Source organism: Quercus robur, chromosome 7 (genome assembly GCF_932294415.1).
Source record: "Quercus robur chromosome 7, dhQueRobu3.1, whole genome shotgun sequence".
NCBI classification, from domain to species: domain Eukaryota; kingdom Viridiplantae; phylum Streptophyta; class Magnoliopsida; order Fagales; family Fagaceae; genus Quercus; species Quercus robur.
Genome location: NC_065540.1, coordinates 20979536 through 20992960, shown reverse-complemented (window position 1 = coordinate 20992960; position 13425 = coordinate 20979536). Strand labels below are relative to the sequence as shown.

Below are 13425 nucleotides of genomic sequence, written 5' to 3'. Positions count from 1 at the left end.
TAACACACTTGAGTTACAGTAACTGCCATCTATGGCAATGCACTGTAACCAAAAAAAAAAAAAAAATGTCTTCTCCATATAGCTCATCGTATTCAATTTTCTTATCTTCTTCCTTTCCTTACCAACACCCTCTCCCCCTATCCAATTGCCCAACTGCCATCGACCCAAGGCCCTAGCCTGAAATTTCTCTTCGCCTCAACCCTCCCTCTCGTGGCTCTCTCTCTCTCTCTCTCTCTCTCCTCTTGATATGGCTGTGGTGGTGGTAGTAATTTTTTATTTTAGCTATGGTGGTGGTAGTGTTTGATTTTGCCTATGGGTTTGGTGATTGTGGTGGTGGTGATGGTGGTTTGGTGGCTATGGTGGTAGTTTGGTGTTTGATTTTTTCTGTGGCTTTTTTTTTCCTCTGTAGTGGGTTGCGGTTGCCATAGTAGTGATTATGGCTGGTTGCTAAAGTTTTTGTGGTTAATGTTTATTATTTTAATAAGTTCTTTATATATTATTTTAATCAAAATAATAATAAAAAACTATTAATGTTGAGTATATTATAAAATAATATATTAAAATAGTTAAAATAATTTTGTGAGATACTATAAAAGTTTTTTTTAAAAATATTTTTGGAGTACAATTCATTGGAACTCAATGGGTGAGATGGGCTGTTGCTAGCTAAGGAAATGGGCATTCAGTAACTTATAATAGAACTTGATGCTTTAAGTATTGTTATTCTAATGAACAATGAATCTGAAAACCTCTTAATGGAGTCTCTCTTATCTGATTGCAGAAGCTTCTTGAAGGAAATTCCAAACAAACGCGTGATCCATGCATTCCGGGAAGTAAACCAATGCGCTGATGCATTGGCTAAAATAGGAGCACAATCTTTGTATAGTTTTACTACTTTTTGTAACCCACCATCTATGGTGGAGGATATATTAATTTTTGATAAGGCTAATTTATGTTGTAATAGATTTGTGAATTCCTAAGTTAATGATTAATCTTGTTTTACCAAAAAAGAAAAAAGAAAAAAAAAGAAACTTCGCTTTTAAGTTGATTAGACTTGCACTTCCAATAGCGGTTATTCATGAAACTTCGCGCTGAAGTACACATTCATGTTCTCGAATGTGAGAATTGGCAACAGTTGGGGTACTAGTCACAACTCACCACCAATAACCACAAGGACATACGGCTCCTGCTACCGGTTACCAGTAACGCAAATGGAGCTATCACTTATTCTCAAAAAAAAAAAAAAAAAAAAAGCTATCACTTAAAATATATATATATATATATATATATATATGAGATATCAATTCAAAAAAAAAAAAAAACACCGATTTTTGGCCCCTACTAGATACTGCAAGAAGTGAAAAGAAGAGAAGTGTCTCACTTATAACATTTTTGCAATAAATTTAAAGTGTCAAATTATTACTAGGTTTTATTTTATTCATTAAAAATATTCAGTAATAGACTGTTATTTAAAATTTACCGTAAAAATATTATGGTTTAGGAGGCGCTACACGCTAAAGACCGTTGACCAAGCAAACCGCAAAGGTCGTATAATAATTGTTTCAAGAATGAAACGGATTCATTGAACGCCTACCCTGCCCGAATACCAAATCAAAGATTCCTTTGATGTCCAGTGAGTCCTATATATAATGTCACAGTCAAACTCAAAACTTCTTGTCCTTCCTTAAATTAAACGTGGCCTTCGCATCTAATAACATAAATATTGCTCGAAGTTGATTACTTAATAAATTAATGAAAATTTAGGGGTAGTTGATAATGGAAGAAGGAGCACCGAATGTAGTACAAGAGATGGGGGAGGTATGGTTTGGTCTCTGTCAAATCTGGTAAAACAGAAGAGGCATGTGAGGCTGCGGTGGTCTCCCCCAATTAATAAATGAGAAAACTGTGCCTTCTCAAAAAAGTGAGGCTCCACATTCAAAGCAAACTGCGGACATGGTGGGACATGGGGGACAACAAGACAGGACCCATTTACTTGCATCACCAAGCACGTGCCTGATGCCTCAGTCATATAGAAAAGAACAAAAGCCATCATGTGCTCCCTCGTGTCAATAACTCATCACCCATTCGTTTGCAAGAATTGGATCCTTTGGGACTCCATCCATACTATATGATATGGGACTCTTTCTTATAAGATTTATGACCGTCTCTGCTATGAATTTAATTAATAAAATTCACTATGAATATGAAATAATAAACCAAAATGCCACCATACTCCGAAATCACTTAATAATTTTCCACAAATTTGGGCAGAGATGGAGGGTCGAAACCCTAGAGAAGGATATAAACCAAATAATTAATCATGACAATGATCTCTTTGCCTTGCAAAACGAATTAAATAGTAAAAGTAAAGATGTGTGATTTATCAGCAGAGCACAAGGGAACAAAATTAGAATGATAGAAAATTAAATATATTAATAGGAAACATGGAAAATTCGAAGGTACAAGCTGATGCTGATAGAAAATTTTTAACCATGACATAAAAGAAGGTACAAGCTGATGCTGATATTAAATTATGTTTACCATGACATTAAAGGAGCAGGACCGCAAAATTTAATTAAGCATAAGACAAATTCCTTTTCCACTGGAACAAATTAGGTTACCGGTAACACCGGAACGACAACCCACCATACAATCCACTCAACCCTCTAAAATGCATGAAGACCTAACCAGCAATCATTGTTGCAGCTCCCGTTGCTGCAGCAGCATCAGCTTCTATTATCTATACACCATTCATTGCATTGTCAGGATGGCCTGTGTTGCCATCTTCCAGATTCTTGCCGTTGACTTGAGTTCTCTGCCTCTGGAAACAATGTAATGCTTATCTAAGTCACAGCTTAACACAAACATGTTTCAATTATGATAATTTTTTTTATCGGTAATTACACGCCCGATGGGTATTGAACCCACAACCTTAACCTTAACCTCAACCTTACTCTTATGAGAAGAAGAGTTGCCGTTTGAGGTTAGAGGTAATTGGGTTCAATTGTGATAACATTAAAAAAAGAAAAGAAAAAAAGATTCACTATACCCGATCTGTAGGGTCTCCTGAGTTCCCATTCAAGAGCTTGTGATTCTCCTCTTTGTTCCTGCTATCCTTGTCTTTAGAAGTCAAGGGTAACATTAATGATGCTCCACTTGTCCGATCAGGCATTTCTGCAGTAACAACACAAGTCAATGAAACTGCCCAAAGACTGTCAACCAAGAATTTTAGTAATAACAGTGGCAGATTCCAAACCTGGCAATTTCTTGTCTATAAAGAACACAACCAAATTAACGGTATACCTGCAGGGGAATCATAAAGAGAACTGTGAACAAAATGTAAAATTTTAACAATATTTTTTATTCAGAAATAGTAGAAGTTTATAAAGAGGAAAGAAGACCATACCATGCAACAACGACATCAACCGTGTAATGTTTGCGGGATGCTACGATCAAGAAACTCTGGATCACAGCAAGTAACCAAGCAAACTGTTTTATAAACCTGCAATGATGCATAATAAAAATTTAAGATCAGTTGGAACCACATATCATCAAGATAGCATTTGACCAGGTAGCATTGTGATATTAGATTTAAACAAGTCAAACAAAACTAAAAACAGCAGTCACAATCTCTACCCAGAGAGTCAGAGACAATCAGCTAGCTTAGAAGTCAAACTGGGTTCATCAATATTTATAAGACGAACTTTACCTTCGTGTGCCATATTTCTGGTATGTGCGCACAAAGACTAGAGTAAAAATCATGTGTGATGAAAAAATCAAATCACCACAACCATACACTATCCCCCGAGGAACTGCATATTCAATAAACAAAAATGAGTATAAATTCGCACTATTTCCGAGCATTAAGGCAAAGTACTTCAGTAGTACAAGAGTGACTCACAATTAATCAATAGGACTTCAAGTGCACTTTCAGGACGAGGCAGTGTGGCAAGTTTTGAACCCTTCATAATGCAGCAAGAGGTTATTTACTACTAGCAGGGAAAAGACAAAATGACTAAACAATTTTCAAAATGAGCCCTTCGATTTAGAGCAACTTATGGCACAAAAAGAGCCTACCTCACGACAATGATAGTTTGGACCAGGAAGTTGGGTAGAATAGAATGTGAAGATCCGTAGAAATTGAGAAGCCTGTGCAGCAAATAAATACACAAACCAACCATCAGAAGACATTCGAGCATCACTTTCATACATTAGATCTTCTCAAGAGGATTAATAAACCCAAGAATTGACTAATCCATCACCATCCCACCCCTGCTACCACCACAAGTAAAAAAATGAACCCAAAAAAAAAAAAAAAACAAACAAACAGATAATAAATTAAGCCTGAGATCATCAAAGCAGGATTTTGCGTTTAGTTAGCATCATTCTTTGCTCATTATAAAAAATAGGTTCAACACAGTCACATCACAATTTATATAACGTATCATTTGCCTAACCAAGCATGGATTTAGCATTACTCAAATGCAAATGTGCATCATGATATCAATTAATGTTGCTGAAAGTACAAATATCAACTGATAAGAAAAAGGCTAAAAAATGGTCTGCTTCTAAAATTGATAATCAATATTCATTATTTTTTAAAAGTAATGATCATTAATCATCAAATTGATAAAATAATAATGGGGGTGATCAATTATGTAATGATGTACTCCACATAAATACCTACCAGAAACTCTCTTGCCAAACAACTCACATTACTGACTGGTAGGAGGTCATCCATAAAAATTCAAACTATCAAAGGATTAGCCTACATGGAAATTACAAGTCTCTAGTATATATTGAAGTGCTTTCTCCTTGATCATTTGGATATTGCAAATTTTGAAATTCTATCAATTACCACCTCACTTCTATTTCCTTAGTGAATAAGGTGAAATCTATACATAGGAGAACCAACTTTATACACCTAATATTACAGAAATGAGAAAACTCAATGGATTGATCCAATATTCAATCAACTCATCGCTATCTCTCAAAGATAGAGGTGGCAAACCAAAAAATAAATAAACATCCAGCAAACATAGGAGATTACACAAGCATAAGAACTGAGCTATAATTCTGGTTCAAGTGCTTACATAGAATGATGTATGGGATTGACTCACTAATTTTTTTTCAATAATAAAAAGGAGCAAACTCAAGAGCCAATGAAATGTTGATAATTTTTCAATAATTTTTTTTCTTATAAAAAAAAAAGTTGATTTACAAATGTAAAATTTAATTAGTAATGCCCCAAATTGTCATGCAACTATGAATAACAAGATTATCTTATCAATGCTAAAAATCTAATTTGACCATTCGTCATATAATGCAATGATCCTACATTACCATCAAAATATAGACAACACAAAAGAATTACTTAATATAACTGCCACTTACAACTAAAAATGCTAGAACCCTGCACCAAACTAAAACTGTATAGATCCTTTTGCTCTTCAAAATAAACGGATGGAAAGTCCACTGCAATAGAACATTCACATTATTAAGATTTTTTTTTTTTTTTTGGAAAACTTAGTAAAAGTGATCCTGCACATTTGAAACTGAAAGGGAAATAAACCTTAGTGAAAGAAGATATGGCATACTTAAGAAATGAGTAGCAACAATAGGAAATTATTTAACAATCAGTTAAGTTATAAGCAGCCCAAACAGTAAATTAATTAGACAAAATTCCAGGAAAAATTTAAAGCATTTAACAACTATATAATGGGAACCACTATTACATGCATGACTAAAACAATAATATCAGAATCATAACATGAGGTGCTTCATATCCTAGCTTTCGGAATCGACTCAAAAAGAATATTATGGCAGAAGAGCCTCCTTTATAGAATCAAACATATAATCAAATAATGTCCAAAAGCATTTTATATAAACAATTCAAAGGAATCTTTTAAAAACCTGAGAGCAAGAACTACACTTCTTAAGAATAACATAGCATGCCTGTCAACTATAAGAATGTGATGAAGGGTGAGGTCATGGGTTCAAATAACTTATTGGGTGCATGTATAATTTACAAATAAATAGTGCACATTCCTAATAAACTGATTTTCCTGGCTTTATAGAACAAAGAAGTCAACAGGAAAATCAATAGTCTCCTGGAGGCAATAAGAAAGGCATATTGTACATTTACACACAGGAGGTATGCAAATTACTTATCAAAAAAATAGTAAGCAATGATTTTAAATGTAAAAAAATTAGCATGTTGTCTTCCATTAATCCTAATTCCGGATGCAACAAAGTAATAACATAATTCAATAGAAACAGTTTCAACTCTCTAGAATACAGCTCTTCAAACAGGAAAAGAATGGTTAAAAATGCAGCCATACAAAGATATATAATCAAGATAGCAAAGACAACAGCAAAGCCTTACCAAGAAAAAAGATATAAAAATGAGGGTGAATAAAGTCTCACTGATATAAGCTTTGTCTATCCCAAGCTCCTATTTTCACATAAAGATTAAATATAAGAAAAGAATTCTACAATAAGAAGTACATTACACAAACCGAGAGAAAAAAAAAAAGAGAACAAATTGATACATACCGGAAGAAGAAGAAACCCAACATCCTGAAGTAATGGTCCTGGCCGATGTAGATAATGAACTCCTCGAGCAGCTAGACCATGTATGTACTGTAGAAAGAAGTATACGTCACTTATTAGGCATATATAAGAGAACAAAACAGCATAACAATTCAAACAAAAAGAACCACACAAAAACAAAACTTTGAGGAAGGGTGGAGAAATCAAGGACTTGGGTTTTCTCAAACATACATTCAACTTAGTTGCTATAAAGAAATTTATCCAAAAAAAAAAAAAGTTGCTATAAAGAGTACCATATTCAAACACTCTAACAATTAAGCGTACCCAAATGAAGTAAAAAATTTTAAATAAATTAAGACACCAAGGCCATTTACCAGATAGGAACTTTACCTTGCACTAAAAAGAGCATAGATCATCTTTAATAATTATCAACCAAAAAAAAAAAATGCAAAAACCATAACCTTTTACCGGTTCTTTCACTTCCTTTATTGTCTTTATAGAGAACAAGGAGGACATGATCCATCCTCTCAACACTAAAATACAAACAAACACAAACGCAACTTTAATGTTCATTCCCACAAACAAATCCAAGCAAGCCTATCTGAAATAAACCCCAAAACATGACCAACAAGCTCACTAGTCACTATTCTCCTCGTACAAGTGTGAAAAAGGAGTTGAAGTTTAAATCCTCCAACCCCAACAAAGAAAAAAAAAAAAGCTAATTTAAACAATTATAGCAAAATAGAAATTGAATTCATAAAATTATGGAGCAAAGGATCAAAATAGTTGAACCTGAAAAATAAGACCGGCAAGTAGGTATTTCCAGTTCTCGGAAAGAAGGGTGATCTCTGCTGTTACCTCTGCACAAACTCTTTTCCACAACTTCTCATCCATAACAGTAACAAAACCCAGATCAATCAATTAATTAATTAAAATTTAAAAAAAAAAAAAAAAAAGAACAAGATTGCATAATTGTGCAAAACGTAGTACAAAACAAAGTGGGTAAACCAACCTTTGAAGCTTCGCGACCAATGTAAAGCGTCATCGTATTTGTGTGTAACAACTACTTCCATATTACTTCACGACCAAACCAACGAGGTCAACATCATTCATCACCCGAAAATCAAACAATAAAAACTTCTTCAATTACAGTCTCTCGTTAAATCACGCTTATATCAAGTATCAACCTTAAACAACTTCCTCCGAAAACCCCAAAAAATTAAAAATAATTTTATTTAATTTTCCTATCTCTTTTTCTTCTTAGAAAATCGAAATCGAAATCCCCCAAAACGCAGCGTTTGGATGGTATGGTGAACCAGATCCTCAAAGATTGGAGATTTGATTTTAAAAAAGAAGAAGATCACAAAGTCGACGCCAAAAAAAAAAAAAACGATGGAGAGAGTTTTAGTGGCGAGAGGGGTTAAGACTTAATAGAGCAACGCGTTATTTTGATAATCGATAATTGAATATATAGAAGTGAAATAAAAAAGAGACTCTCTCTCTCTCTGTGTTATTCTGATTCCTGTTTCTCTTAGGTTTCTCTCTCTCTTACTCCTGGGGCACGCGAGTTGTACACGGAGAGACAGTTGAGAGAAGGGAACTGAAAAGGGAGGGCCTTTTATCTTTGTTTTGGTTTTTTTTTTTTTATAATTTTTTTTTTCAACAGTTATAGAATTGGAAACCAAATGAAAAGCCATCTTGTCTCTCTCCTCTATTGCTGCGAAAGTGACACAGAAAATTACTGCCCACTGCCCACTGCCCACTGTTTATAAGTTATAACTGAAAAAGAAAAACTGATACGCGCATAATATTTTTATAATGCTTTTAAACAAATGTTATTCTTAAAAAAAATATATAAATGGTAAAATGTTATTAATTTGAATTTGAATTTATAACTTAATTTTTTTTTTTACTCGTAACAAATAATAACAAATTGTCACTTAAAATTTATTATGAAAAATATTGTAAATATAATATTTCTTTTTTTAAAAAAAAAAGGGTATTCATCACATAATCTCACAATATTTAGTAGTATTAGTGCCTGTTAACAACACATTTTTTGAATAACTTTTTGGTAACTTTTTCAATTTTTGACAATTTTTCTGACAACTTTTTTCTTTTTTTTAAATGAAACACAAAAAAGGAAACGTTAACAAGCACCGGACGGTGCTTGTTAACATTTCCCTTCTTTATTTTAGGAGTTCTATGAATACCATAAATTTTCATAATAGTTGAGGTTTTTTTTTTTTTTTTTTTTGAGGAATCATAATAGTTGAGGTGTTAGTTTATTATAGGTTGAAATTACATCCAAACACTTCCTAACTTAAAAAAAAAAAAAAATTATTGTGATAATATTGTGAGTTTTTTTTAATAGAATTGTGCGTTTTTTATTATTATAGAAATGCCTATATTTGTTGTAAATTTAAATTAGAACAATAATAACTTACCACTTATAATTTGGTATAAAAATGTTGGGGACGTATCACTGCTCTCTTTTTTTCATCTCTAAATTTTTTTCTTTTTAGAGTTTTAATGTATCCTACTGTAATTTTATTTTATTTTAACTAGTTTTACACTTCCTTTTTTGTAAAACTTTTTATGAAAATTTGTGGTTTTTCCATATAAGAACTCATTGTTAAATAACAAATTCGTAATTTTCGGAGATGAAATCTAGATAATGCTTTATTAAAGAGTTACCATCAAAAACAAATGTCATAAGTTGAAACTTTCTAAAAATAAGTTTTAATTCAGAATTAAGAAAACGAGATAAAAGCAGATATTCTCTCTAGAATATATTTGCTTGTTTAGACTCGAGAGATAAATTATAGAGATTAGAGAGGACGGCAGTATTTTATTATGGGCTATTTTTAATTTCTACCCAATGAACACCAAGTCTCCTATAAGTCCCAACTCCTAAACAATAAAACAATTTACCCGTGAGTGAGTTTTGATCTTTTGTGACCTTGTGTTTACCCTTTTTTTTTCTGTTTTTTTTTTTAATGATTTTTATGAGATCAAGGTTTGACCCGTTATGGGGAAAAGTATAATATATGAAAGCAATATTTTTTTATTATTATTAAATATATGAGACTTTTTGTTTTTGTTTTTGTTTTTAAGAAACCGATGAATCATTAAGGTATTTACGTAGAAGGGTGTGGCCGACTTGCCGTAGCGTGTGCCGTCCCCATCAAGACCGACTCTCTCCCTCGTCCGATGTTCAAATTTGAAAGTTCTTTTTTTTTTTTTTTTTTTTTTTTTTAAGAAAAAGATTTTTTTTTTCCTTTTCATTTTTTGAAAAAGGTTGAGAGAGTGGAAACTGAAAAAAAGAGAGGGAAAGCTTAGCTGGATCATTGGATATATGGAATGGAACAAAAATGAGCATATGCAGAAGAGAAATGACAAAACGTTGAATATCACACGTAATCATCAGAGGAACATGTCCACGTGGGCATCATTCGCAAAGCCAGGTAATTGGATTGATGGGTTAAAACTATAACTCATATGCATTCTCCTTATTCGGCATGTAAGTCCAGACTCCAGAATGTTTTTAGCGGTAGTCCAGTCTAGTACGCTTGTTCTCTTCTTTTATTTATTTTTTATACTTTTATAATTACGTTAAGAGAAATAATTTTTAAAAAGTGTTACAAAATTCTTGAAATTCTTAATTTTTACTTAATTAATGTAATTCATACTTTTTTTTTTCAATGAGCTTGGAAGAGAGACCTCTGGAAAACTTGATGTTTATTAAACAATTTTGTTCGATCATGGTTACCAAAGTTATGTCTTTTGTCTCCAACTTAGCATGAGCTACCAAAAAAAAAAACTACGGGACTACCTAAAGAACACCAGATATCTTTGCACTAAACAATTAAATGAATAAAAATGTCTTTGAAGTTTGAACTTAACATAGAAGTCAAATCGGCCAACACTCTCAAAAAAAAGTCTAATCGGCCAAGTTCCTCATAAAACCAAAAAACAAAAAAAACTTGAATTATTTTTAGTTCTAAAAAAAAAAAACTCATAAATATAAAATCATTCAAAAATTATGTTTTTTTTTTATAGTTTACTTATATTGGACTCCTCATTTTTTTACACTAAATTAATTCATTTGGCACAAAAATTTAAAAACTTAGATTATATGGGATACATGTCGCAAAATTAAACTCAAATTGAAGTCCAATTTTTACATTAAATTAACTCACTTAGCACAAAAATTAAAAAACTTAGATTAGTTGGAACACGTGGCGCAAAATTAGACTCTAATTGAATTCTAATTTGAAATCTAACTGGATTTTCTCTCAACTTTACTTATTATTATATATATAGGTCATATGACTCATTAAATAGATCGTATGACTAATAATATACATAAATGGTTTTTTCAATCACCATGTAATAGATTGAAGAAGTTTTTTTTCTAAACTAGTTTTTAGGTAAACTTTTTCCCTAAAATTTAAATAAAAAAGTGATGAACTTTTTTTTTTCTTTTCATATTCCTTTCCTTTGATTGATGAGTTGGTTGATTCTCATCAATTCTAAAAGAAAATGTAAAAGTATATTTCATACTATCTAGTAGGTGTGAAATTATTCAATGCATAAGGTATATTACATCTTTATGTGTTAAGAATATTACACATAATTGATTTTATTAATCACCACATATTAGATTAATGAAATTTTCCTCAAAACCGGTTTTAGGTTAAACTTTTTCCCTACAATTTGAACCAATGACAGGACTTTCCAAAAAAATTACAAAAGATTGAATCAAAAAAGAGATGAACTTCATTATATTTATTTTTCCTTTCACTTAAGGATGAGTTGGTTGATTCTTATCAATTAATGTAAAAGTATATTTTATACCATCCAGTAGGTGTGGAATTTTTTAATGCATAAAGTTTATTATTGTAAACACCCCATTCTATAACTTACATTTAACCAACATCGAGGGGTAAAATGGTCATTTTATACCAAGGGCATAATTGTAATTTGACCATTGGATCTTTAAATTTGTGATACAAAATAAATCTTGAAGTACTAATGATCACAATGATATGTCATGGGCATCAATTGAACCACCAATCAAAGTTATTATCAAAACAATTTTCAATAGTTGTGATGCATCCATGTAACTGAGTCTCGATCACGTTTGAAGACACCCTATTCCCTCTAGAGAGATAGAGAGATAGATAAAAGGCAACAAAGAGAAGCCATTAAGTGGTCATTGTTCCTACTTTGGTTATGGCTTAGTACTTCCTTACTTCCTTTTCAATTGTTCTTGCTTTGGTTATAGCTTAATACTTCCTTGCTTCTTTTTTAATTTTTTGTATAACAGTTGCATAAATCACTTTTACATAATGTGAGCCTCAAAAATTTAGGACCCACCGCAATATGAAAACAATATTGTATGGAATCATTACACAAAATAATAAATAAATTTTTAGCCAAATTTTGACCATTCATTTTTGTTAATAAACCTAAAAAATGAAAAATAAAAATTGTCCACTACTTACCCAAAAAGGAAAAAAAAAATATATTGGTCCCCTGTTTGACCTTTCATTAGAGATCCGAACTAAAGTAAATTAAATCTTTTCAATGTCGAAGTCCATTTCTGAATCTGTTGTGTGATTTGAGACCCTCCTCTTACTTTCTTGGTTGCTTTGGAAGCTGATATTTGAGGATCTGTTGTGTCTAGGCATTTGTTCTAAGTAGCTGTGTTTTCCTGTTCCGTTTGCTTTTTCTTAAAGCATTCCCGCTGCCATGTTGCTGGCTTGTACAGTTGTACTCTTTCTTTCTTTGAATAAAAATTTATAACTTGTTCCCAAAAAAGAAAAAAGGTCCAAATTCCAAAACCAAATATATTGCTGAAAAATTGTAAAAGAACAATATAACAGTGGCAGTGGTAAGTCTCTTTGGATTGAGACTTTAAGATACATTGAACAAAATATATATTTGCTCAAAATTTTGTTTGTTTATGATTATAAAGCAGTGCATTTTAACTCCCCACACTCAAATCACATTACACATTTGCAGTACACTTTAATGGAATGAGATTTTTTTGTTTTTAGACTTAAGGATTTAATTTGTCATACCTTTAAATTGTAAGGTTTAAAAATGTAATTTTCACATATTTATTAAAAGGGGTTGTTGTGAATAAGGTGATTATTTAAACCTGAAATATTGGAGGGTCTACCAACTCAAGCCAGTCCAAACTTTGATCAATGGGTTTAATTTGTTTGTTGCATCAGCCTCCTTTTTAGTTTTTGCAGTGGCATCAAACTATCCTAGCCTGCTTAGCTTGACCTTATTTGGACCACAGAAGAAATGCCTGTAATTGCAAAATCCACCATCACCATGCCTTGTCAATTTAATTCCAAAGTAAATTTCAGTATGTACTCTGGGAATCTAACTGGCTATGAGATTTTATTAAGATATACCAGGGTCCCCTACTGGGCACAGACTGTTGAGATTCCCTGCTCCCTTGACAAATTCAATTTGAGTGTATTATTATTAGTGACAGGCTTAAGTCCAGTGCTTAGTAGTATTGGACTCGTTGAGATAATGACATGTGTCCATTTTTAGACACGTGTTACCATTTGACCGGATCCAGTGCACTGGACCTAAACCAAGTCCGTATTATTATTATTTTAGTCTCATCAATGATTCATTCACTTTTTGTATTGGAATTGGACATGTTTTTATTGGGAACTTGTAAATGAAATGAAAATTCAGTAGCTCATATAGGGCTTTCCTTTCAAATTTGAACAATTCCAAACTTTTTTTTTTTTTTGTTTGCTAGTTTGATTTGAGGTCTAGAAAACAATTCTTGACTTCTTGGACAAATTCAAAGAAAGGAAGTACGGAGTATGCCACATCTCA

At 32.2% G+C, this 13425-nt stretch overlaps 1 protein-coding gene across 2 annotated transcripts; it reads right to left on the bottom strand.

Moving 5' to 3' along the window:
- Positions 1-2401: 2401 nt before the first annotated feature.
- Positions 2402-8173, bottom strand: LOC126692709 (phosphatidylinositol:ceramide inositolphosphotransferase 1). Of its 2 annotated transcripts, XM_050388407.1 has the most exons (13): positions 7562-8173; positions 7342-7431; positions 7018-7082; positions 6553-6639; positions 6383-6451; positions 5392-5472; positions 4075-4146; positions 3899-3959; positions 3707-3809; positions 3404-3499; positions 3254-3300; positions 3047-3171; positions 2402-2818 (listed from the first exon to the last, which is right to left on the bottom strand). In XM_050388407.1, exons 1-13 carry the CDS (start codon positions 7620-7622, stop codon positions 2738-2740), a joined length of 1038 nt encoding a protein of 345 aa, XP_050244364.1. In that variant the 5' UTR covers positions 7623-8173; the 3' UTR covers positions 2402-2737. The 2 variants fall into 2 exon arrangements, with proteins under 2 accessions (XP_050244364.1, XP_050244365.1); XM_050388408.1 differs by lacking the exon at positions 7018-7082 and having other exon boundaries at positions 7562-8169.
- Positions 8174-13425: the final 5252 nt, after the last annotated feature.

Coding starts and splice junctions, on each gene's coding strand:
- LOC126692709 (XM_050388407.1), bottom strand. CDS start 7,622: ATGGAAGTAGTTGTTACACACAAATACGATGACGCTTTACATTGGTCG. Junction 7,083..7,341: donor TTGCCGGTCTTATTTTTCAG/GTTCAACTATTT, acceptor TTTGTATTTTAG/TGTTGAGAGGATGGATCATG. Junction 3,960..4,074: donor CAAACTATCATTGTCGTGAG/GTAGGCTCTTTT, acceptor TGCATTATGAAG/GGTTCAAAACTTGCCACACT.